Below are 26258 nucleotides of genomic sequence, written 5' to 3'. Positions count from 1 at the left end.
AAACCTTATTAAATGTTGAAGAGGCTAGTGTGTTCTGTGGGCCTGATTCTTCTGCTTCTGCATGGGTACGTCTGATTTTACAAGCAGTAGGTCAGACATAAGAGGGAACTGAATGAAGATCAGCTCCTTGAACTTTGTGCTGCACCAACTGAACAGTGATTCCCTGCAGCTGTCAATCAGGCACCCAAGTCTTTGACTGGCTCCAGTCCTCTGCTGTTGGCATTATTTTGAGGGAGCTCAGGTACCATAGAGCTGGGTAGCAGTACAGGATAGGTAGGAGGAAGGAATTTCTTAGTAACAGTATCCACTTTCCCTCAGAATATACACTGCCACCGTACAAGAGAGCCCTGGGTAACAACCTTTCATTTTTATATGAAATTGAGGTTGCCAACATCAAAATCAGTTCTGCCTTGGTGTAACTACACTGAGCCAAGGGGAGAAAGATGCACTTCATCCATCATCCTTAAAAACAAACCGGCCAAAACCTGGAGTTCCTGCTTCACCAGCTATTAATTTTTTCCAGCATCTCTGTTTGATCAGACTGAAGTAAAATTTTTATCCAAATTTCCTGTAAACTTGAAGCTCCCAGGTCCTGCAGCTGTGCAGTGAGATTGGCCTTCAGGTCTGCAGTCTGCAGAAGAGTGACAAGGAGGTCAGTTTTTCTGAGTAGTTGGGGGGGGTCTGTGATTCGGACGTGCCTGTGGCATGTCCTGGGGCAGGGACCTGCAGCCACCAGGGTCAATGGCTCGAGGACAGCTACACCAGGATTCCAAGGAAACCTGCATTGCCTCTGACAGTGTTCTAAGCAAGACATTTTAGGCTCAGGCGGGTGGGGGATCCTGGGACAAGTTTTGGTTAATGTTCCTGACTAGCTCTATCCAAAGATAGCCCATGTGTCCACAGGAAAGCTGCTGCATGCTAAGTGCCAGGGAAAGCTTCCCCATAGTGTGCCACCAATGGGCCTTAATCCTTGTCTTTGTGAACTTTTCATTCTGGTTGCACATGCTGAGATTGCCATTGAGGATGCCAGGGAGTGATGGTTATAATCATAGGCATGTTCTGCTTCGCAATGACTTGATTACATCACCTACTTCACAGGGGCCTTTCCATCAATTGCAGAAACAGGCATAAAATGCCATCTGATCTCAGATGGGACTTGAACACACAACTTGATGTGCTTGCCTTGTCTGTTGACACAGTGAAACTAGGTAGCAGCAGCTGCGCAGCGATCACAACCTGGGTCAAAATCATATCTTGGGTGCAAAAAAGAAGAAAGTCTCCATATCCCATTACCAACTATTGTCTCTTGTGGCTGTTTTGTGATAAAGATTTTTTATTTCAGATTCATTTGAAAATATGTATAAAAACAAAGAGATCCTCAAAATTGTTTAGTGCTTATTGGTCTGTTGCCTATATGAAAAAACACACAGTTCTAGTGTATTTGGAATTATATATTCTTTTTAATAACAAGCTCTATCTGCTCTGAAGCCATACCTATGGAGTAGACCTTTGCAGTAATAAGATAAAGTGCTTGGGGTTTTCCTTCAGGTTGCACTGAGTTGAATCAGCCATTGTGATCTGAATAATACTAGTTGATATCAGCTGTATCCCAGGATCCCCCACCCCCACCCTCACCCCCCAATCCCACCAGCCATGCTACTTGATGTACTTGGCTTTCACATATGAAAGCAGCATCACTACCTTGCCAGTATGTACCTTATGCAAAGTGGTGACTTAAAAGAGATGGTTGTGGACAACTTGCTTTAAAGACAGTCCAAGAGTGGCTGGTATGAAATGTTAAGCAATACATTATTCTCTTCTCCAGGCAGTTATCTGAGGAAAACGCTAATCTGCAAGAACATGTTGAGAAAGAAACTGAGGAAAAGAAGCGGCTAAGTAGGACTAATGAAGAGCTGCTTTGGAAGCTCCAAGCAGGAGACGCCATGAGCCATGTTAAACTCTCTCCTACGTCGCCAACTCCTATTTATTGCTGTTCATCGGGGCCTCCTACGCCAGTAAAAGTCAGCACTGTGCCAAGATGACAATGCTGTGCTGCTGCTCCAGATCATCTGGCTTTGACATCCTTTTGCAATCTGCTGAATGTTATCATCTAAGAGCATTTTTAACAACCATAGATATCCAGGGTTTGTTACTGCAAGCATGCTCTGTAGCTGCATAACTGTATACTAGACAGTGTACTATTACAGTTCCAGAATAGAACCTCCTGGTACTGGCTCACTGATGTGTTAGGATAGTATAACCAGTGTAGTTTGATGTATAACACTGTACCATGGTTAGAGCCAGAAAAAAAAGGAAAAAAAAACGTACTAATGATTCATCAGAATGAACTTTTTGCTGCAGCATTTCAGGTTAGTTACAAAGTTCAACTTTTGAATAGCTAAATATATGCGTGTGTTTATATACATGTATTGTACCTTTATATGTGTTCATGTTTATATAGACACACACATATATATGTAGTCAAAGATGTTCTGAATTGCATTTTTTTATATTATTGGACTACTAAGTGCTGATATATTTTCGTTATGGTCAGCAGTTTTCTAACTCGTGCCTAAGACTTATATCTAAACAAAATGCTTTTCTGTCTAGCCTCCCAGGAATATTTCTACCCAAAAGTGAAGACAGTTACACAGAAGTAGAAGCGCCTTCCAAACGACCACCAAGTGGTACACTCTATGACATGAACACCAGCGACTTTGACATTCTGAAACAGTACTGCCTTTGAAACAATCACCTTCGTACTCAATGCCAGATAAGATCGTTCATTCCATTCACTGAATTTTAATTATTAGCATTAATGTTGTGAGTGGCTATAGGCTAGAGATGAGAAACCCTCAGGGTTTTAGCAGATTCCATAGAAGTTATTTGTTAGGGTGACTTCATTTTAGTCTTTTAGATCCTAGTTATGCTTTTTTCTTTAACAAAACTTTTCTAAAGCAATCAGGATCTCTAACAAATCCATGAAGATGTTGGGCCCAGGACCATATTGTTTTACTACATGTTCCAGAAAGAAGGAGAAAAAATATTTTCTGGGACCTTGATGTTTGGCCGAGAGGGTTAATTGTCTTAGGGGAGGCTCCCAATATGTAGATCCAGTTTGCCTCTAACTACAAGGGATTTTGCACAGGGTGGGCATAGCTTGTCCTTCAATATCCAGCAAAATGCTAGTGAAAAATCTTTGAGGCTGCACAGGTTCACAAGAGGCAAGCATGTTGCCCCTTGCCATAGATTCCCATATATTTCACCCTATGACATCTTATCAACATGCATGGGACACTTTGGAGGAATTCTGAAGACATGCAACTATAACCTAAAGCAAATTCTCATGTTTCCCTATTGCTAAGACACCTGTCACTGCATATGGAAGCTAGGCCTGTATTCAGCCGTGGCAGTTTATAATGCAGGCCCCAGTTAAACTAGATATAGGCTATCAGACTATTCTGAAGCAGGCCAGCTTCCCAGGGATACAGACCCTAGAAGAGACTTCAGTAGGAGGATTTAAAAGGAGTTTGCAACATTGCAGTCCCAAATCATGGACTAATGCAACACAAGCAAGGGACCCTGTTTTCTTTGCTGTTACTTACAATAGGTTCCAACCCTTGCATCAGATTTGTTCAGATCAGAACATGAGACACGTGGTGGAACATGGCAGCAGGATTCCCCACACATAAAGGAAATGTCTGGTTTGCAACTGATGCAATGTTTTTCTTTTCCATCAGTGTTAGAGACCCTGCACATTTTTCTGCCTGCTCCTAGAGTCTAATGTGCAGTCTAGGAGATGAGCATGTTAAACCCAGGCTGGAAATCAGTTCAGAGTCATGGAGTGATATGAAAAAAAGTTGTTCTTGCCATGTGTGTAACGTGGTGGCTGGCTGATAGCCTCAGCAGGGCAGGGAGGCATTTAAGCCATACTGAGTGTTTGAACACACCATGTGGTTCAGCTTTCCTATGAAATACTCAGGATGCTTAAGCAGCAGTTTTGTTACAGCCAGTTTTGAGTCTTTGCAAGGACTTTACCCCATTCCAGGATATGAAAGTTAGTTAGGTGTTAACTTTTTGTAGAGAAATTTATTTTTCTAGCAGCTTTGCATGATACTGTGATACTGAGTAAGCTGAGCAGCTCTTTAGACTAGATCATGCCACCTGCTCGTGCTCCAGTGACTGACACTGCTGAAATATGTTACTAGGCTTTAGCTCTGCAGCAAGTGCACCCTGAAAGTAGGATAGTTATTAAAAGGGCCCATGGTACCATCGGACTCCATCACACAGCACTTGCTACATGCACAGATATTCTGCAATACCTGTCTTCTTGTTCCGTTGCAGTCTCATATGATGTTACAATAAGAGTTGTTACCATGGTATTAAAGGAAGGGATCCTATGCCAGCTCACTACAATGTTATCCTGGACTGATCCGGGCTGGCTGAGCCACTTGCTTTTTTGTTACCAGTTCTCTGTTTATGGCACTGTCCTCATCCTTCTGTCCACTTAGTGCAGAGGCAGTGGATGCTTCCAGTGGAGAATCAGCCATGGGGGGATCCTTAGTAGGGAGGAGCCTGGGTTGCCATCCAATCATGTCATCATTTGATGTCCTTCCCAAGCTATTTTTCCTCCTCGCCCTTTTACCTTCCCATTTTGCTTGATCCTTGAAGCCACCACTTTGTTCCACACAGTTCATGATGGCCACTAACTCCAGGCCACCTGTTCGCTGACAAAGCTATGTCAAGGGGGCTCTTGAGAAGCAGTACAGCAGTGAGCCTTTCCAAGGCACACAGCAGCATACCTGCCAGTACAAGCCCACGAGAAAGGGGTTTTTTTTTGCATAGTAGTATAGAGCTCTGCCAAGAAGCCAGAGAAACTGGCTTGCTGATATAGCCAGAGGCATGACAGGGCAGCTGCACACCTAGGCACAGGACAGCTGGCTGCCACCAGCAAGGTACCTGCTTGTCACCTGTAGCAGGTGTTTTTTTTTTTTTTGCTCCTGCTCCCACCCTCTGTCCCAACCCACACCCAAGGCTGCTGCCCCTATTTGCCCTTCCTCTGTTATACTAGCAGGTCTAGACAGCCACTTCTTTCCTTGCCTTCTTTCACTTACAAAAGTGAAAGCAGGCTGGAGTGAAGCCATTAGTGAGAAAGATAGGACTGCCATTTCAAGCATGGCTTTTGCAAGTGCCAGCTAGGACACCCCTGCAGTCAATGGATACCCAGCATGCTCTCAGATGTCAGGTGCACAGATAAGGCAGGCCTCATCCTGCAGGTAGCAAGGACCATCTTTTAGGAGCGCTTGCTTCCTGAACTTTAGGCACCTGCATGTTTGTGAGCAATTTGTCCTAGCTTTCACCTACCATCCTTATGGGGGTCACTGAAATGCAGTTGTACTGGATTTTGAAAAGAAGATGTTTCCCTAGCTCTTTAGAGTAAAAGTCCTCTCTCTAAGCTAAACCAAGCCACAGAAGGAGAGCTAACGGCTGTTGGCGTGCAACACACCAACGCAAACACAATCCCACTCAAAGCCCTAGGACCAGCATAAAGCCATGGAGGAGCTGTAGCAGGGGGTAAGGGGTAACAGTTGCTGTGATGTACAAACATTTGCTGTATGTCCCTCCCTGTACATTGCAAAAGGGGAAATCCCGTGACCTGCAAGTAAGTGACTCCAGTAAGCCTATTCCAGTATTTAGGCTTCAGTAGCAGCTATAATGGACTGTGCAGCAGATCTGCAGCCCAGGTGTGCTCAGTGGATGCATTGTTGTGCAAGAAGGCTGCCTTTTGCACTAGAAGAGCAGCACACCCTGCCACTGCAAATTCAAGCACAAGCCTGAGGTTTACCATTTACTGAAAGAGCTTATGTAGAGTCTTGCAGTCAGTGTAAATGCCAGGAAGCCCAGGCACATAGATATGATGTATAATGTGGCCTAAACAGTAACAATTCAGGGATAAATTTTCCAAACAGATGGCATTAGATTCTAGCCAGACAGATTTAAGTGATCACAGCAGAAGTCCTCTTTCTGTCAGAGCCAATGGCCAAGAGAAGACCGTTTTATGCCTTGGTACACAAACAGTAAATGAGCCCCGAGGAAGGGTTGGAAAAAAAGTAGAGATATTTTCTGCATTTACAGGATCAGTGTGCTTAAAACTGTTATGCAATATATTCGAGGGCATTCATAACGATAAGCCTTGAACAATGGAAGGATAAGTAGAGCTCTCTCCTCTTCCACTATCTGTGCACACTCCCTCAGAGTCTGTTGGCTATTGCTGTATTACCATCCCTCCTGCAGAAGTTTACTAGGTTCTCCTTTCTGTTTTCTTTTTTGGTGGCGGGGAAGAAGCTGGGGAACCAAACAGGCCCCAAAATTGGCATCTGGAGTCAGCCTCCCTCTCTGCATTTCAAGCAAAAGGTTTCAGCCCCATAGCTCAGGTCACTTTCTTTCGAGGGGGATTCAGCTAGATTAGTACCAGTTTCTCCTCTTTGAACAGCAAATGACTGTAACAACAGACTCAGCAGCTTCAAGCATTAGTTTCCATTGCAGTAGAGAAGAGGCAGGGAGGTGAAAATGTCTGCTGTTGGGTAGTGCAGGCAAGCCAATTCACAGCACAGGGGCTGCAAGTTTCATATTTTTCACTATCCTCTGCCATCAGTAGCTCAAACAGGCAAAAACAGCAACACTTGCCTCTCTCAATTAACCTGCTAGACAGCAGAAGGATGATGATGACATGCATCAAAACAGAGCAATTACTCACTTGGCCTACAGGGCTTCACTATTGTTCTACAACCCTAGGCTAATTCTGAGGCAGTGACAGGGGTGACAGTAAGACTGCTCATTATTTATACTGCAATAAAACCCAAATACCTGAGCAAAAGTAAGGTTCCATTTTAGAAACACGAACTATTTTCTGTGATCCAAAAAATGTATAACTAAGCATGATCCTTGAAGCTAGCTTAAACAAAATCTCTTCCCTCAACCTTTCAGGCTGCCCTCAAATTACACCCCCACCCATCACCTAATGTCTTCCTTAAAAGAAAAAAAAAAAATGAGTGCACCAAGTGCCTCTTTGAGAACATAGATGGCTTGTAAGCATCCTTACTACATACAAGTTATGGGGTGAGGGAGGGGAGGGGGGAAGAGGACAATTTTTTTTTAATTCATCTGTCTAGGGGACATGTTGGGCAGGGCTTGAAATCTTGCAACTAATGCAAGTTTGCATAAATTAAATCAGTAGTTAAGTTCCTGAATTCCATGCTGAAATAAATTACTTTCATGTGTTCAATCACTATGTACCCAAATGGTGAAGACCATTTTTTTGAAGGAAAAAAACAAACAAACAACAACAAAAAATCAGGTATTTTATGTCTGCACTGATTGCTTTCGTGTCCCATGGACACACTGTGGATCCTTCTGTAAAGTTTCCCATGCAGTAGGAGTTCTGTAGTCCGATTTGATATGTGGTTAATGAATTACAGGAAGTTTGTATTATTTCAGTTATGATGTACAGATGAGTGTGATATATTCCTGATAATAAATACATGCTCCAACACAAGTAGGGATGGAAGCATGCAAACTAGTGTGTCCTGCTGTTTTTTTCTCTCACACTCCCAATGTACATCTCAATAGCAGTATACTAAAAACAAAAAACCAACCAAACCAACCACTCATGGTTCAATGTGAAAAAAAGACAGTTACATCCTGGCAACAGTTCTAGGTGATCAGGTTCCCTGACTGCATTTCATGTCATATAATTTAGATTAAAATGTAATGAACTGTGATGCATTAAATGGTTTTTTTTCCTCTCTCAGAATTACAAATTACCTTACAAATTGTAAGGTAGGGGAAGCATAAATTAGACCCAGCTCTTGTTTTATAGTGACCACTGTAATTTAGGATAGGGGTTGCTAACCTGCAGCATGCGTCACAAGTGGCATGGACAGCCTCTGTGTGTGGCACATGGGAGATCAAGAAAGGGACAAGCAACACAGTAGCAGATTGGGTAGGATGCACAAGGCAGGAAGCTGAAAGCAGAGCAGCGGATCAGGTAGGGGAAGAGGGTTGGAATGACACTTAAGGCAGGTGAGGGGCTACTCTGTTGCACACCTGTGAAGATTAGCCCCTATTTTTTTAGGATAATAAACAGCTTTCCAAAACATGTCCTTTCACTTCACAGCATCTAGTGAATAGCTTGTTTCCAAAGCCAAATTTGCCTATACATTCGAGTGCATTCCTGCTGGAATCAAACAGCCATTGCATCTCCTAGACCTAAGCTTACCTGACACTACTTCACTGTCAGTCTCCATGTTCAGCTCTTTATCAATTTGCCGGACTTCATCCATGCTACATGGCCCATCTCGGGCTGAACTAGTTTGAAAATTTCGGCAAAAACATTCATGTCTCTGAAGTGACTGAAAGAGACCAGGAAAATAAACAGTGTTGGTCCATGCTGCAAGATGTCTACAGTTTTTCCATCCCGACTCAGAACCTCTAACACTCCAGATTTTGGAGCAGAGATCAACATTGAGCGGAGGTTGTCCTCAAGGTCAGGAATGTGCCTTTTGCTTTCACAATGAAGAGCTGGCCAAGTAGTGAGTTCTGGAAAGGGTGGGGAGGGCAAAAAATCTGTCTGATCCTGAGCTGAGGGGCAACCAGAAAACTGAATTTTACAGGTTTCTGCATGAACAATGGCACATCCCAAGAATCCCTAGCCTCAACTGCAGCCTACACCTAGTACTTGTGAGGAAAGCAAAAAAACTCCACCCATCAGCGGGAACAGGAAGGAAAACAATTTCCTTCCTGACTCTGTAGGTCAAACAGCAAGGCCAAGAAAAATGGGGGAAAAAAAAAGACCCTGCATTCTGCTCTGCACCCTGGGAACAGCAAGCATAACTCCACACACAGCACTCTCTCACTGGGCAGCCAGAAGTCCCCTTGCTGAATCCTCTCCATAAGTTTATCCCAGCTCCTTTAATTATGTCATACTTAAACCAGTTGTCGTGCTCTGCTGCTTTCTCCTGCTTCTAAACGTGGTCTTTTCCAATACCCACCTGCTTTCAGTGGGAGAGTTCTTGTTATCTCTCAGAAATCTGTCTGTTGTTCTTTAAAGAGCACTCCAGGTATACATTCTCCTAGTTCATCCCTGATCAATGCTTTTCCAAACTCTTCTTGAAAAAAAATTCAGCGATGGACTCCATTTCCCCAATCTATTCGACTGCATCATTGTTCTAACAGTGAAGTTTGTCCTGATATCCAATTTAAAAATACTTTGCTGCAACTTCATAGATTTCATAGACATTTGGGCTGGAAGGGACCCCAGAGGGTCATCGAGTCCAGCCCCCTGCCCAAGGAGCAGGAGGTCAGCAGGGATCGTAGGATCCCAGCAAGATAAACATCCAAATGCACCTGGAAGGCGTTCAAAGTGAGCGCTTGAACCACCTCTGGTGGCAGTCTGTTCCAAACCTTGGGGGGCTTGGACAGTAAAGTTCTTCCTTATGTCCGGCCTAAATCAGTCGCGGAGAAGTTTGTGATTGTTTGATCTCGTCATCCTTTGGAGCGCTCTGGTGAACACCCCTGATAAACTTGCAGGTGGCCACCAGATCACTCCTGAGCCTGCGCTTTTCCAGGATGAAGAGTCCCATAGTTCTCTGCCTGTCATCATAAGGTCCGTTTTGCTGACCTCTGATCATGCGCATGACTCTTCCCTGCACTCTCTCAAGCTTCTCCACATCTTTTGAACTGTGGAGCCCAAAACTGAATGCAGTACTCCAGCTGCGGCCTCACCAAGGCCGAGTACAAGGGGAGAATGATGTCCTGGGACTTGCTGGAGAAGTATCTACGGATGCAAGTGAGCGTTTAGCTTGCTTTACTAGCCGCAGCATCACACTGAAGGCTCATGTTCACCTTGTGGTCAAGCATGACCCCCAAGTCCCTTTCATCTGTAGTGCTAACCAGCGTAGTTTGCTGGATCCACTTTCCTCCCTTTCTTGAAGATAGGCACCACATTGGCCTTCAAGCTATTGGTTTGTATTCTGCTCTCTGCAGCAATGGAAAAAGAGGTGTTCTCTCCCTCTTCTATATGGCAGCCCTTCAGATATTTGATGACTGCTATCATGTGCCCTTACTTACCTTTTCTACAAGCTGAGCATGCCTATTTCTTTCAACCTCTTTGAATAACTTTCCTACCATACCCTCAATCATTTTTAAATCACTTGCTGCTGGATGCTCCCTTAACTTTTCCACGTCTTTGAAAAAATGTGCAGCCCAAAAATGCACACAGTAGTCTAGATAAGGACCAATCAGTCCCATCTTTCACCTAATGGTTCCTGGGACAAGCCCAAAACACATTTTCCTTTAGTCTCCAAGTGATCACATTGATGACTCAAAGCGAGTTTGATCCACTGAGACTCCTAAAATCCTTTTCCATAGTGCTTCTATATCCAGCCAGTTGTCTCCCCTTATATTTATTTTTGATTATTTTACCTGAGGTGCAGCACTTTGCATTAGTCAGTGCTGAACCTCATCCTGTTAGCTAGCCCAGCTTTCCAATTTGTCAAGGTCCTTCTGAATTGCTGTGAATGCCACTAACCCTCTAGTGTCAGACACATAAAGGATAATGAGCAACTACTGCTTGAGATCTATGCTGTGAATCCAAGGGTTCCAACCTTGCTAATGTACTGTAATCCTAATATGATTACACATGATAGGACTTACTATTTAAAAATATAAATGTAATTTCTTTTTTAAAAAATGACATAACAAAACACAGTAAGGTTGCAAAGTTAAGAGAGGAAATGCTAGCACTGAGGTTGCCTGTGCAACCTATTCAGCCCCCCCATGCTTACGATATCTTTTATTATGTGGTAACGCACTCATTTTCATGCAAAACTGTTTTTGTTGCACGGAATGGACATGCTGTGAGGATAAATCAGGGCTGCATAGTGAAGACAGTTTGTCTTGCCTCCTTTGTGGTAGAAGCTGGATGGCATGCAGTGAGGTAGGGGACTACACAAAGGCAAAGGACAGTCTCTTGGGTAATGGTAGCTGACTGTTGCCCTAGAGAACTGGATTCTCACCCTGTCTGCCAGAACTCCTAAGTTGCTTAAACCAAGCTTTTCACAGGTTGTAACTAACTTGGGGTGACCAACTTTTAAGACATTCAAGGCTAGAACCACAAGTCCCAGCTCTGCTGTTTGTAGTCACTCAAGTTGTTTGGGTAGCTAAGTTCACTAACAGAATACTTCTAAAATCTTCTAAATACTTTAATTTCTGTTACTGGCATATAAAGAAACACACAAGTCTTAATAGCACCAAACTGCTGTGACTCTTCCAGGCCAAAGCACCAGAGAAAGTTACAAACTAGAGATGCCTCAGACAAAGATTAAGTTGTTGGGACATATGGTGGGGTGTGCTCAGAGCCCACCTGATGGCATCCAAAACATGGGAAAAGAAGCTGGTAGTGGTGGAGAAAGATGCCAGAAGCCCGGCTAAAAAAAGAAAGTTACACAGGAAATCAAATTAAGAATAGATTCCTACCAAATACCTTCATACAAAAGAAGATCATGTCTAACAGACTTGTTGAAATAACTAACCTGGAGGGGAGGGGGAAGAAAAAAACAGAACGAACTCAGAAAAGAAGGATGAAACAGCAGACATCATTTATTTAAATTTTAGGACAAATTTTAATGTTGCACCGCATCATTACAAGGTGACTTCCAAACTCAAAAGGCACAGTCCAGGGGAGAAATATTTACAGTGTCATCTGATGTAAAGTATCTGTGCGCCCATGCTGTGCTCTGGGCATAAGTTTCACATTCTGAAAACTTAAGGCTATAGTCTATTAAAAGTACACAAAGAAAAGAACAAAAAAAATCCTCAAAGAGAGAAAACTAGGTTCCTGGGACAAGCCCTAGGACTGTACAAATACAAATGTACGAATTAGGAAATCATTAGGAAAAATAGAACATTAAACCAACAAAGCTATATATATATTTTGCTTAAAAAAAATACAAACCCTTCCATGGCTTTTTGGTCAGTAAAAGAAACTTTACTGAATAAACAAAGTAATTTCACAATAGATTCACAATATACAATCTAGTTCAATGTTTTCATCCATCTTTGTGCTCCTCAAACCAACCAAACTGAAAAGCACAACAAAACAACAAAGAAAACTTCACTTAACACATGCCAGTGTTATCCCATTAGCTGGAAAACAGGTGTTATGATGCCAAAGACTTATTGTAAGTCATCAAGGGGAAAAAATGCTTCACTGATTAGAGCTGAATATCTCAGACTGATCTTGGTTCTTGGAACAAAGGCCAAGAGTACATACCCTGAGAAAATTGAGGTCTGGAGTTTTATAACAAACGTGCTCTTATGTCATTTGGTTTCCAGCTTAATAATCAGCCATATTTTCATAGTATTAATACATACCATATTAATATCTTAATACATTAATGCATTAATACATTAATACAGTAACCAGACATACCATATTAATAAATACCATATTTTCATGCTTCTACTGTTAGTAGGCAAGTAGCTTTAAAAAAAAAAAAAAGTTCCAAAAACACGCTTTTTCATGCATCTCGTCCAAGATATTACTTGGAAGTCCGATACATCTGTAGATGAAATTATTTTCTAAATCCCATACTTCAGGAAAGCAGTGAGTTACCTATCCCTCAATACACTAGCTGACCATCAACTTTCCATCGGTTATCCTAACAACAGCAATGAAATACTGTACAAACATGGCTTCTTATACAATCTTGTCAATAAACATTTCCTTTTTAAAAAATCCACTACTCATTTTGGTAATAGTCCCTGCCCACCTCAGAGTGACATCAACCCAAACATCCCTGATCTCAAATGGGCTGATTTTTATTCCACACTATGTCAACTCAACCACGCACAAAAATATACATTCTTTGTACACAATTCTGCCTTTACAGGGATTAGAACTCATAGGTAAATGCATTAGAAAAATAGACTGCAGCTATGCAGCTTCCTACTGCCCATCAGTGCTAGTAATACTTCATCAACTATGCTGCCAATGAAGTACAAGCACAAGAATGATGGCAGCCAACAGAAACACAAATGTTAAATAACTTCTACAGCAAAAGGCAAACTTCACCCCTGCACAAGAGCCTATGCATCACTTAAAACCTTAACATAAGGCAAAAGGAGTACAGAGCTTTGCTTGGGGGCCTGTCCACAGGGTTGAATTGCATGCCACATGAATGATGTGCCAAACAGCAGTTTCCAGGCTAGTGAAGTGCCATCTGATGTGAATTTAAGGAGAGGGAGGAAAAGGAGGTGACCTATTGCACTTACTGACCCCTGAAACTGCATCCACCAGAAGCTTTGGCTTCAATGTGGAGAGTAAGCCATCAACTAGAATCCCAAAGGAAGGAAGATTCGATGAGTTGTCAAGAGGATATCCTGGGGCCTGCAGCACAGGTATGGTCAGGAAGCGCACATCTGCCAAGTATTTTTTCAATCCTTAAACACTAAGTGGATTTTTGGCTAAGACAGTTAATTGAAACTTCTCTGTAAACTTACTTCCAATAATCAAGTTCAAGGATGAAGAAACAAAAGGATGCTCTTGGTATGAGAAAGGATAGCAGCCATTCCGTTAAAACAGAAGAATGCTTGAACACTGGTTTTGAAATCAATGCAAGAGACTACAATGAAACCTTCTGCCATGAAAGGCCAAAAATGATACCAAACATTAATTTCCAAGTCTCCATTTTCAGTGTTTATGGTCAGAAATTCCTGTACTTGCAGGAATTCACGAACATCAGTTTGAATCGTTAGATCCATAAAACTTAACTGCTGTAGAAGCTGATTTTACGAAGTATAACCAAAATTGCTCTATAAATATCTCTTTCTGTTAACCAACTTGAAAGGGAAAGAGAAGGAAGCTAGTCGTCTACAGAAGCAATCTAACCACATATGTTTAAGTTACTCCTTCCGCACATTTGTATTGTTAATGTATTTCTTTAGAATCTACTTTGGATGAAGAGTAAAGTGATCACTGTGAGCATCTGCCAGATAAAGCTGAAACTATCCCATACTAAATCTAAACAGATCATCATAAGGGACAGGAAAACAAAGCACTTAAGCCATTTCCAACTTCAGTCCACTAACTATTGATAGCAGCATTTTCATTATGGCCTAAACCTGCTTGCACTGAAGTCAATGGATCAGACTGATATCTATGGGAACCCCATCCAAAGGGTCTGTCTACAGAGCAAGCCAAGCTGCAACTGGTTCATGCAGATACAACCAACCTGGCTTTAAAAATTTTTGGTGTGGATCCTAACATAGCTCCAGTAGCACAGAGCTCACTGGGGGCTGCAACACCCAGCCAAGACCCTGCATAAAAACCAATTGCTTGCACTGATTTTCATGCTGCTGCACTACCTGGCAAGCTGAAGATAGCCAAGATATGCCTACACAAGCCAGACTAGGCCTTTACTACTGAGTCTAAGCACATGTTTACACTTGCCCCTTGCTGCTGATCTGGATTCAAGGGAAGCCCCAAAGCCACTCTTGACTTGCTCTTGCCCAGAAGCAGGCAATTATTTTGGGCAGAGGGCCACTTACTGAGTTTTAGCAAGCTATCGAGGGCCACATGACAGGCAGCCCAGGGCAGATAAATATTAATTTTCTAAATTTTTTCGGGGCCCCATGGGCCGGATAGAATGGTCTGGTGGGCCACATCCAGCCCCCAGGCCGCATTTTGCCCATCCCAGCTCTTGCCCCATGCTACAGAGAGCAGTTATGCAGCCAGCCTGATTAGGCAAGCGATTCATCTTGGAATCAAGTAAATACAGTGCTTGTTGCATTGCTCTCGAGACTGCTGCCAAGGACCCTGCAGAAATACCGTGAAGTCCTCAGGATTAATTGAGCCAAATAAGTTAACGGAAAAGCTAGTCAAACTTCCACAGGAGCTCCAAGGCTTGATATCTGCACCTGCTTTGAGAACTGGCTAAATGTACCTCCATCCCACCAGACTTTTTTGTAAAACAAGTACATTCTGGGAGTTTGCTGTGCAGCAATGGTGGGGCTTGAGGTTATTCACAAACAAAAACGATAGAAAATTTAAAAACTGAAGACAATCCCACCATCCCACCCAAAGCTGACTGATCAACACAAGCCACTAAAAGACAAAAATGAACCACTAAGGGAGATGACACAGACTAGAAATAAACGAAAAGAAGAGTCTGACACCTGGGCACACATTAAGATCTCCACAGCAAGGGAACAGAGAGAGAAAATGGAGATACAAAACCTGCAGGTGAAGTTTTTCATTCACCATTTCTTTTTTTTTCTTTTTTTTAAGTTAAACCTAAAATGATTTCAAGCTTGTAACTTTTTGAAAAGAGTTCAGTCTCTGAAATTAGTTTCCCCGTCAAGAAAGGCTGATTGGCTCTATTCCCTTAATAAATATTATATTATTATGACGAAATTGCCCATCATGGTGAGAAACAGTTTACCCAACCTAAACATTGCCCATTTTAACCTACTAAGGACTGCCACAAAGTGTTAGATACCTCAAATCAAGCACCTATGTAACTTCAACTGAGGGGGCAAAGAAACAGGAAATGACTGAATATTGTTAAAATGGGATGAAATTCCTGAGGCAAGATGCTGCCTTGAAAGATCCACCCTTTTTGTTTCAAGAATAGAGATCCCAGTCTTTCACTAGGCATCCCAAAAGGCATGATTTCTATACATTCTCTTTATATATGGCAAAATGCTCTGGCATCTGTATAAAATACTCTTATAAAACATAAAATAATTATTGAACTATTTACAAAAAATGCTCAGATAAATGCAGGTGTATTCTTCACAAGATTACAGCAACATTTGAATGCGTTCTTCACTGACAGTAACTCTGATCTATGCTACAGAAGGACATCTGAGGAGAGAAAATCAGTTACTTATTTAGCATCATTATACTAGAAAGATTTTAGGACCTTTGTCTTTCAGTTTGTGAAATGCATGTAGAGAACTTTGGGCAGGGTGGACGTAAGATAACTTAAAATGATCAATATATATTGAAATGTTTCTCCCATATGAACTCACAGAAAAGAAAATTAAAGAAAAAGTATCTCCATCAAAATTTCCCTTTCCTCTAAGTGCTTGTATTTTCTACACTGTGCATCTAAGAAGCTGTAATAAAGTACTGGAACATAAATACCAAATAGGTCCTTAAGGAAGTAGGACATGCAAGTCAAAAAATAAGTTAACATTTATCAAAACATTTCACACCAAGCAATCTGCATAAAATTTAAATAGCTTTTCCTCAGAAACCCACTTTCAGTCAGCACTTACCCTTTTCCAAACGTTCATGCAATGCTAAATTTAACAACTGTTTAGAATAGGTGCTGAAGTTGGGGAAAAAAGAGTTTGCAGCTGTTTTGGTACCATGGGATTTTTTTTCCTGATATCAGTGCCTTTAAGGAGATGTGGTATGTATTGGGTACATCTGCTTTTAGGACAATACTCTACTGCCTGGTGGCTCTTGATTTTGACAATTTTCTCCCTCTGTTCAAGTGAATACTTTTTGGAATTTCAACATGTGCAAGGAAATGGACTCAAGAGTTGAGATCTGCCATGCATCCAAGATCAGAACTCAACCTTTTATGCTGTACTACAGACTGCACATAGAGCAGAATGAAAGAGAGCCGTGTGTTCCATCAGGTTCTCACTGAACCAGCATGGAATAAATTTTGAACCTGGGGACCATAAGCAGTGTCCTTTAGTACCTACTAAAAGCCCAAGGTAAAATTCACCACTGTTCAGAGCTGGCACAAAGCATAAGCCATATTTGGAATTTGGGAGGAAGCTTGGGCCATTAACCAGTGGATTTGGGGAGAACTGGGTCCATTCCTGCCACACCACAGACATCCTGGGATAGCTTGGGTAAGCAGTTCAGACTGTGAACCATACTCCCCCATTTATAAAACAACAAATAGTACCTCCTAGGAATGTTGTTAGGATTGTGAGTAGCTTAAGGTGTTGTTAGATATTACCTTTCCCATGTGTTAAGTGCTCTTAAGACAGAAATGCCTGCATGTTAAGGCAAAGAAGGACCATCTAGGTGCCCTCTGAGCATTTTAAAGTAGAACTTAAGACAATGATTATTTTCTTAGGAAAATGATCATCTTCAGCTGGTGTCAGGCAGTTTGTGTTGCAGTTATATCAGTCTACTCCATGGGGCCAACACCAGCTATCTGCAGTCTTTCAGTATCCCAGTCACTTGGTATGCTGCACTGCTCCAAGTGCTCTCCCCACCAGCATGTGGATGATCAATCATCTGGAACTCCACTGCCCCAGACTAACAGAGATCAGATGAATGGGGAGCCATGGAGGGAGGGGCAGAGCCAGGCAAGCACAGGGTAGATTTGGCAGCTCCTAGCCACACCCCTGCATGCCAGCCCTCTAACAGCAAGTTAGAGAGGGTACTAACTAGGCCTGTGCAAAGTGGCTAGTATTTGCTTTGGATTCAGCCAATTAGGGGGGCAGTGATTCGATTCGGTGATTCAAATTACTGTCCCAAACTGACTCTGCCGAATCAGATTCAGAGATTTGGCCACTGCTGAAATGGCCGAATCTCTGAATCGAACAGGCCGCATTCCCCGCCCGCTCTCCCAGCCCTGTCGATGGCTAACCCACCTAGCCCCAGCATCCCAGCACTTTAAAAAAAAAAGTCCCACTCACCAGCTCCTGCCAGGTGGGGGGGCCATCCCTTGCTGCCCTCCACTGCCCCGGGGGGGCTCTGCCACAAGCCCCTAGAGGACCTGACAGCTGCCACAGAAGCCGGTGAGTGAGGGGCTTTTTTGTTTTGTTTTTTTTAAAGTGCTAGGACACAGGGGCCAGGCAGAGCAGCCATTGACAGGGCTGGGAGAGCAGGTGGGGGTCAGGGGATGGGGTCTGGTAGGGGTCTCCCCATGGTCCAAATCTCAAAATCTTCTCTGAATCAATCTGGAGGCTTCAAAATCAATTCAGACTTTTTAAATGGTTTCCTGATTCAGATTCAGAGATTTGGCCGCCAAATCAAATCAGCAACCAAAGCTCTGCACAGCCCTAATACTAACCCCGTGCGCAACTGCTCACACCACGTGCTAACTTTAATACCGCCTAATATTCCTTAGAGTTAGCACACGTGATTGTAACATGTAGCAACACTCTCAGACATGATGCTAATGGAGGGCAAATGAACAGCTTAGTTTTGCTTATGAGAAAACAGAAGATTTTTCACCCCTAGGCATTATCTAAGTGGGACAGACTGTTAGTATGTAGCTATGGTGTAAACTTCAACTGATAAAATTACACTGGTATAACTCACCCATCTAGACTTTCTTAGCCTCTCATACCAGCATGTCTGCCTCCTTCCACCCTCCTGACTTTAGCCTCTCTCATTTGGGAAGCAATTTATGCAAAACTGAAAAAAAAAGTGACTCAGACTAAAAGAAAAACATCAACACTGGAGGTTATACCAGACTAAATGCAAGCCTTGTCTGTGTAGACCAGGTTTTAGAGCTTAATTCTGGTTTCCCAGGGCAGGTTATATGCTCCACTGAGTGCAAACGGAGAATAGGACATTTCAGATCCTACATTAACCTTACCTTGGAGAAATGTCAGAAGTTGTGAGAGTCTAAGAATACCATCGCCCTAGAATACCAAAAGACTTTTTCTGCATCATTTTTGAAGGACTTGAACACTGAAGTCAACATCAAATCTCTCGAGGCCGAACTCTCCTCTAATTTAAAGTGGCATAAGAGAGAAGCAATTTTACTACCTTCAAAAGGAGTTAACTTGGTGTTACACTGCTTTGAAAGAGGGAAATTGGTCCATACTTGTTTTAGGATATAGACCCTCAAATATTTCTCCTAATAACCCTAACTCTTTTCAGTCTTGTTTTGACTATTTTTGATACTAAGAGGTAGAAAAAGCTTTCTGGAAATGCCCACACAAAAAGCTACTGAAAACTTACGCTTAAGAGATTTATGCAGCTATAGCTGAAAAGTCTCATTTCCATTTGTACCATTTGCATACTGGAAAAGTGAATCAGTCTACGAACAGCTAATATAAACCTTCCCAAAGTATCACAGCAATGTTACATTTGAAAGCATGACTACCTAACTCATTCAGAAACTCAATATAAATAAAATAATGGAACTTCATATTTTTTCTTTAAAAAAAATGTAGAACTTTTAGCTATTGTTCAAACAGATGGGAAATTATTTTATGATAAGGGGCTTTTTTGTGGTACAGCTCCCCTCACCAGAATGAAGAAGTTGAACCTTGTTAGAGTTGATGCTGTAAGCCGAAAAAATGTTAATTGGCTTGGAGCTGTTTGGCATAGTGGAGCAGCCATGCAGTAAGGCAAAAATCCTGCTCTGACTGCCCTTCACCTGCACAGCTTTGACTTGCCACTACAGGCTCGGTGAACAGGGACAGGACTAGGAGCAGGACCCCACTCACTGTTCCCACTGGACAGAGTAGGCCTTCCACCATGTAAGTTGCAGCAAGACCAGAAACTCCTGGGGAAGCAGCTCTCTGGTCTCACTGAAACTGATATAGCAGCTCTGCCCTGAGAGTGGGGCTGTTGGGCTTAAGCCCTGGCAGCCCTGCTCTCAGTGCAGAGCTGCCACAGCTCTATGATATGAAGGTGCTTCCCAGCTTTCATGCCTTAACGTCTTGGGGCACAGCAGCTGTGTCAGTTTCACTGAGACCAGAGAGCTCCAGGGCTGCCAGCCAACCGGGCGCTGTCTGAGCTCCGAGAGGTCCAATCCCTTTTCCTCCAGAGCTTAGACAGCACCTGTCCCCTGTGTCGCCACTGGTGGCAGCAGAGCCAATCCAGGTGGTGGTGGGAAACACCGTGGCCGCTAGGCGCTCCAGGACTGCACAGCCTGCTCTGCCTGACATCCCCAGAGGATAAGATACTATGGCCCAGCATCTCAGCTCACCCTAAGTCAGGAGGAGCTGCTGCATTCTGGGATATTAAAAAAAATTCAGCTTGGGTGGTATAGCTGTGGGAAGCGGCCACTCTGTAATAGAACAGGAATAAAACTAGGTGAATTGGAGATAATCCTGCCCTCAAATGGTGTAATTTTAAGACAAATAATAAGCGCTTTAAGCCACTTATAAGGTGTTAATGTGAAGCCAGTGCAGGGGGTTAAGAGCTCCAGAAGCGGTCTAAACTTACTGTGTAACGAGGTCCTAAGAATGACATTAGCATTGCAGAATGTGCTGTACCTGAAACAGAGTCCCTGGGGAGTGAATTCTTAGGGCAAATGGAAGGACCTCGACAAAGCCTAGTCTCATAGCAGCATAGAAGATTAACTAGCACACAGAGGCTCTTTTCTTTCTACGCAGTTATGGAGGAGAAAAAAAAAAAGGTGTCCCCAGCTCAGGTTACAGTGTTGGTCAGGACTATGCCAGAGTCTTGGCCTTTTCCCTGTGATCCCTTTTAACTGTGTTGTTAAGGTCAAACAAATTGACTGATGCAGAAGCAAGGCTGGGAATCCCACCTCATGTTTCATTATTTCTGCTGTGCTGATTAACTAAATGAAATAGGTCAAGGTCCCCGAGATACAGCTTTCTTCTCTGCAGCAGCTGTCCAGCTCTTCTTCAGCTGAACCTGCCGTCATTTACAGCTGTCTGAATCGCGGGCCATGCTTCCTTCTGGCTCTGGTGGTGCTGAATATGTAGCCTCCACACTGTGCCGCATTCCATATGCAAAGTAAATGAAGAAGCCTGAGGGGGAAGGGAGAGGGAATATTAACACTTTAATGAGCTGGAAGCCACTTCTCATGCTTGTCAACCATATAGTCTCACTGAAATGTATCGGAAAGTTAAAGACGTAAACCTTGATTTAAAAAAGAAAAGAAAAAAAAAATCTCCAAGGTACTTCACCCTTCTTACTGGAGACCTAAGAACTCTCCTCTTCCAAAAGCACCAGCAGGTAACACTTAAGCTAGTGAAATAGTTCTATTACCTGTTACCAAGAGATAATACAAATCCTGCTAAAATACAGGGCACTGACAGATGTGCAGCTCCCTGTTCTAACTCATGGCACTTCACAGAAAGCACCATTAGTTATAGCAACGCCCCCACCCCCAACCCAACAGACATTCGTTCATGGAGAGGGAGGGGGAGAAGGGTGGCAAGGAAATCCAGCTCCACTTTGGGGCCAATTTAGCATATCCTGCCTGCAGCCTCTGTTCCCTCAGTCCTGCCACACAACTCTCTCCCTTGTCTGCAGGAAAAGAGGGGGGAGAAGGGAGGGGGAGGGAGGTGCAGAATGGGGTCCACATGACCTGAGATGGATGAGGGGGGCTGGGATGCACCCAGTGGCTCCAGCTCAGGCCCAGCAAAACCCAGCCTGCAGCTCCCTCCCCCTCCTTTCTCCCTGATCCCTTCCTATAGACAGCACTGGGGATAGGCCCAATGGCAAGAGAGACTGACAAGTTCCCTTCATCTACTCTCTCAATAGATATGGGATAATTTGTTGTGCGATCAGCCACTTTTAAAGCACTTTGCAACCATGCACGTGAGAGATGCAGCTTGACTACAGAGCGCTTTCAGGGGGCCAATTGCACAACAATATCACTTCTGTCAGCACCCACAGTTTTCATTCCACTGATACTGGTTTATGGCATATTATAACCTACCTGATTCTTCCATTTCATGAATATACATGCATGAGTGTGCACACATGGGAAATTCTCTCCCTCCCTACAACTGTTTTTTTTTTTCTTATGGCTGGCCTTTCTCTTCAGACCTGATGAAAAATGTCTTCAAAGGACATGAAGAATGTCCTGCATTCAAAAGCTTGCCTGACTATCCCAATTGGGCAGTTGGTCCAACAGTAGATATCACCCCAAGAAATCCTTGCCTCTTGCTTAATTCCTGGACCATGACAGCTATATCGCTTTAACACTACTCATTCCATCAAGGAAAAGACACTGAAGTGCATACACACGTCCACGACTATTTATTACAATATCTTCACCAAAATTCAAGTGCCGCCCTGTTGCAAGAAGTCAAAGGTGATTGATGGACAGTGTCTAGATTATGAGGTGGACAATAAAAAAGCTGTACTACTTATCAGTGCACCCTGCAGGCTGATGCACAACATCTCCCCAATTTACTGCCCCTAGTTTTTTTACATAAAATTTCCCCTCAGGGTGATATAAACCTAGTTTCTCATTGTTCACTCCTGTCAGTTATTAACATCAAAATGGTAGCACTTGAAAGTAAGCTCACTGATTTTTGTTTTGATTTTTTTTTTAAACATACACTAAACAAATGAATTCCTTGGGGTTTCCTCAGGATGAGTGTTTCAGATGTTTCAGAAGGCAGTGACATGAACTGTAGCTTTGGCAGGTGTCAGGCCAATGACTGGCAAACAACCATTAAAATGTATACAGGATAGGTGGGGAAGTGGGGGCATAAGGGGAACTATTAGAAGGAGTAGAAAGGGAAAATATCTGGGGCACCAGGTTACCCCGAGCTAAAGATGTGGATAATGCTTTGTGTCTCTCAAAACTGACAAGTGGTGATTGACGGATCTAAAAAGCCTTCCCTACTTTTTGCTTCTTTGATCCTTTGGGTCTTTCTACAGTTAAGAATAGAAACCATACCAGAGGAAGTGAGAAAGATAGGTCTTAATCCTTTGTTCTGTAAACACAAAGGCCAAATTCTATCCCAGAACAAACTCTGTATAATCCCGCTAGGGTCAATGGGGGTACAATATGTCCAAAGATCAGTGGTTCTCAACCTTTTTAGACTGAAGGCATCCCCTCATCGGACTGGACAAGACATCCCTCTAGAATTTCAGTGAATTGAGCAACTTCACATTTCAAAAACTAAATTTTAAAGTGATTAAAGAATCATAGAAAATTAGGGTTGGAAGGGACCTCAGGAGGTCATCTAGTCCAACCTCCTGCTCAAAGCAGGACCAGCCCCAACTAGATCATCCCAGCCAAGGCTCTGCCCAGGTGGGTCTTAGAAATGTCCAAAGAAACTCCACAACCTCTCCAGGTAACCTGTTCCAGTGTTTTACTACACTGCTATTAAGAAAGTTTTCCTAATATCTAACCTAAACTTCCCTTGCTACAACTTGAGATCATTGCTCCTTGTTGTGATCTGCCACCACTGAGAACAGTTCAGCTCCATCCTCTTTGGAACCACCCTTCAGTTAGTTGAAGGCTGCTATTAAACCCCCCTCAGTCTTCTCTTCTGCAGACTAAAGAAACCCAGTTCCCTCAGCCTCTCCTCAGAAGTGATGTGCCCCAACCCCCTAACCATTTTTATTGCCATCTGCTGGACTCTCTCTAATTTGCCCACATTATTTCTATAATAAGGGGCCCAAAATTAGACACAGTACGCCAGCTGTGGCCTCACCAGTGCTGAATAGATGGGAAAAATCACTTACCTTGATCTGCTGGCAACATTCCTACTAATGCAACCCAGTATGCCATTATCATTCTTCTATGCCAATCCTCTAATCTGTCGAGGTCTCTCCTAAACCTAGCGCTACCCATTAGCTCCCCACAGATTGGCGTCATCTGCAAACTTGCTGAGGGTGCATTCTAGTCCATCTTCCAGGTTATTAATGAAAATATTGAACAAGAACGGCCCTAGGACCGACTCCTGGGGCATTCCACTTGATATGGGCTGCTAACTGTACATCAAGCCACTGACTATGCCTTCTGAGCCCAATACTCCAGCCAATTTTCTATCCACTTTACAGTCTATTCATTCAACCTGTACTTAATTAGGCTGCTTGCGAAAAAGCTGTGGGAAACTTGAGACAAAAGCCTGGCTAAAACCAAGGTATATCACATCTACTGGTCTACCCGCATTCACAGAACCAGTCTTCGCATCATAGAAGACGATCAGGTTGGTAAGACGTGACTTGCCCTTGGTGAATCCATGCTGACTGTTCCTAATGGTCTTCTCCAAGTGCTTCAAACTGAATTCCTTGAAGACCTGCTCTATGATTTTTCCAGGGACTAAAGGTGAGGCTGACTGTTCAAATCCTCCATCTTTCCTTTCTTCAAGAGGGACACTATAATTTGCCCTTTTCCAATCATCCAGGACCTCTCCTGATCACCACAAGTTTTCAAAGATTACAGCCAGCAGCTCTGCAATCACATTGGCAAACTCCCTTAGCACACTCAGAGGCATTCTGTTCGGCCCCATGGACTTTTACACATCCAGTTTTCCTAGATAGTCCCTAACCTGTTCTTTCGCCACTGCTGGCTGCTCACCTCCTCCCCAAACTGTGCTGCCAGGTGCAGCAGTCTGGGTAATAACTTTGCTTATGAAACTCATGAGAAAATGGCATTGAGTATTTCAGTCTCTTCTGCATCTGTCACTAGGTTGCCCCCTCATTTAGTAAAGGACCCACACTTTCCCTGATCCTCCCCTTGTTGCTGACATATTTGTAGAAACTCTTCTTGTTACCATTCATGTCACATGCTAGCGGCAACTCCAACTGCACTTTGGCCTTCCTGATTTCATCCCTGCATGCCTGAGCAATACTCTTATACTCCCCCTTAGTTGTTTCCACTTCTTGTAAGCTTCCTTTTGTGTTTTAGCTTACTGAAGACCTCCCTACTAAGCCAAGCTGATCTGCCATACTTGCTAGTCTTCCTGAACATCAATTCCTGCACCCTCAGTGAGGTTTCTTTCGAGTACAGTCAACTACCCCAGGCTGGCTTCCTAGAGTATTCTGTAGGGTTGTGCGAAACTTCAGTTGTGGATTCGATTTGGCAGAGATTCGGCCCAATTCAGTGGCCAAATCGCTGAATCTGAATCAAATCACGAGACCCTCCAAATCAGTTTGGAGAGATTTGACAATTCAGACAGATGCACATTTAAATGTTTTTTCTACATACCTCAAGATACCAGGTGGCTTGTGTACGCTGAGATGGTAGGGCGGATGGAGCACCTCACAGGAGTGTGTGTGTGTGGGGGGGGGGGTCCCCAGTGTGCTCAGCAATGGACCTGAAAGTGGACCAGAAGCACTTCCGGTCCAGTTCTGGGTCTGCCGCAGAGCGTGCAGGGGACCCTCTTCCGCCCCCCAGCTCAGCAACTGTTGCCTCCAAAGTCTCTGATGGCCAAGCCAGGCAAACACGGCGTGCAGGAGGTGGCAGCACATAGGTCCCCTGCACACTCAGCAGTGGACCGGAAGTAGACTACAAGTAGTCTCCTTTCTTCCTTTCCCAAGGATCCTGAACTCAGTCAACCTGTGATCACTGCTGACCAAGTTGCGATCCGTTACGACATCCCCTCATCAATTCATCCCTGTTTGTGAGCAGCAGGTCAAGAACAGCACAGCCCCTAGTTGGCTCCTCCAGCACTTTTACCAGGAAGTTGTCCTCAACACTTTCCAAAAATTTCCTGAATCACCTTTGCACTGCTGTATTGCCCTCCCAGCAGATGCCAAGATGCCAAGATGACTAAAGTTCCCCAGAAGAACTAGGGCCTGTGACTGGGAAGCTTCCACTAGCTATTTGAAGAAAGCCTCATCCACCACATCCTTCTGGTCTGGTGATCTATAGCAGACCCCCACCATGACATCACCCTTGCTGCTCTCCCCTCTGATCCTAACCCAGAGACTTAACAGGCCTATCTCTAGTTTCACACTGGAGCTCTGAGCAATCATATAGCTCTTTTACATACAGCACAACTCCTCCTCCTCTTCTCCCCTGCCTGTCCTTCCTGAACAGTTTGTACCCATCCATGACAGTGCTCCAGTCATACGAGCTCCCACCAAGTCTCTGGTATTCCAATCACATCATAGTTCTGTGACTATGCAAGGACTTCTAATTGCTCCTGGTTATTTCCCAGGCTCTGCGCATTCCTGAGAAATAACCTGAAAAAGTAGGGCAATCAGTTACCTAGTTACCTCAGGAAGAATGAGAATGCCTCCCCTGTTGCCCCCTCCTGCTTGCTCTTCCTCTAGGTCACCCACTTCCCTGCTTATGTCAAGCCAGAGACAATCTGAGCAGGGCAAATCAGCCTGTGCAGGACCCCACCCCTGGACACAAGGAAGCCAGCAGCAGATTCAGCAGCATTTGGGGGGAGGGTAAGGGGGGGTTGCCAAGTGACCAGAATTGAAGCCAGTGACAGCATGAAGTCGCCACCGCAGCCCCGCCTGGCTCCATGGGGCCCCCCAAAGCATGGGACCCAAGGCGGTCACTCCAAATTCACCTTCCCCTAGGGATGGC

General features: G+C 43.7%; 2 protein-coding genes across 7 annotated transcripts in view; one reads left to right on the top strand and one right to left on the bottom strand.

Annotated features, from left to right (window-relative positions):
* Positions 1-7562, top strand: part of MTUS2 (microtubule associated scaffold protein 2) — a 545233-nt gene extending 537671 nt beyond the window's left edge. The window contains exon 16 of the mRNA XM_090028232.1: positions 1826-7562. Within this exon, the coding sequence (XP_089884358.1) occupies positions 1826-2042 (217 nt within the window). The 3' untranslated portion in view covers positions 2043-7562. The remainder of the gene's footprint in view (positions 1-1825) is intronic.
* Positions 7563-11634: 4072 nt separating this feature from the next.
* Positions 11635-26258, bottom strand: part of SLC7A1 (solute carrier family 7 member 1) — a 70984-nt gene continuing 56360 nt past the window's right edge. For all 6 annotated transcript variants that reach the window (XM_090028177.1, XM_090028185.1, XM_090028213.1 and 3 more), the window contains one exon: positions 11635-20772. In XM_090028177.1, coding sequence (XP_089884303.1) covers positions 20663-20772 — 110 coding nt within the window. In that variant the 3' untranslated portion in view covers positions 11635-20662. The remainder of the gene's footprint in view (positions 20773-26258) is intronic.

The sequence above is a fragment of the Crocodylus siamensis genome, chromosome 1, assembly GCF_052110815.1.
Source record: "Crocodylus siamensis isolate JL-2025a chromosome 1, ASM5211081v1, whole genome shotgun sequence".
Lineage (NCBI taxonomy): Eukaryota > Metazoa > Chordata > Crocodylia > Crocodylidae > Crocodylus > Crocodylus siamensis.
This window is presented reverse-complemented; position numbering and strand designations above follow the sequence as displayed.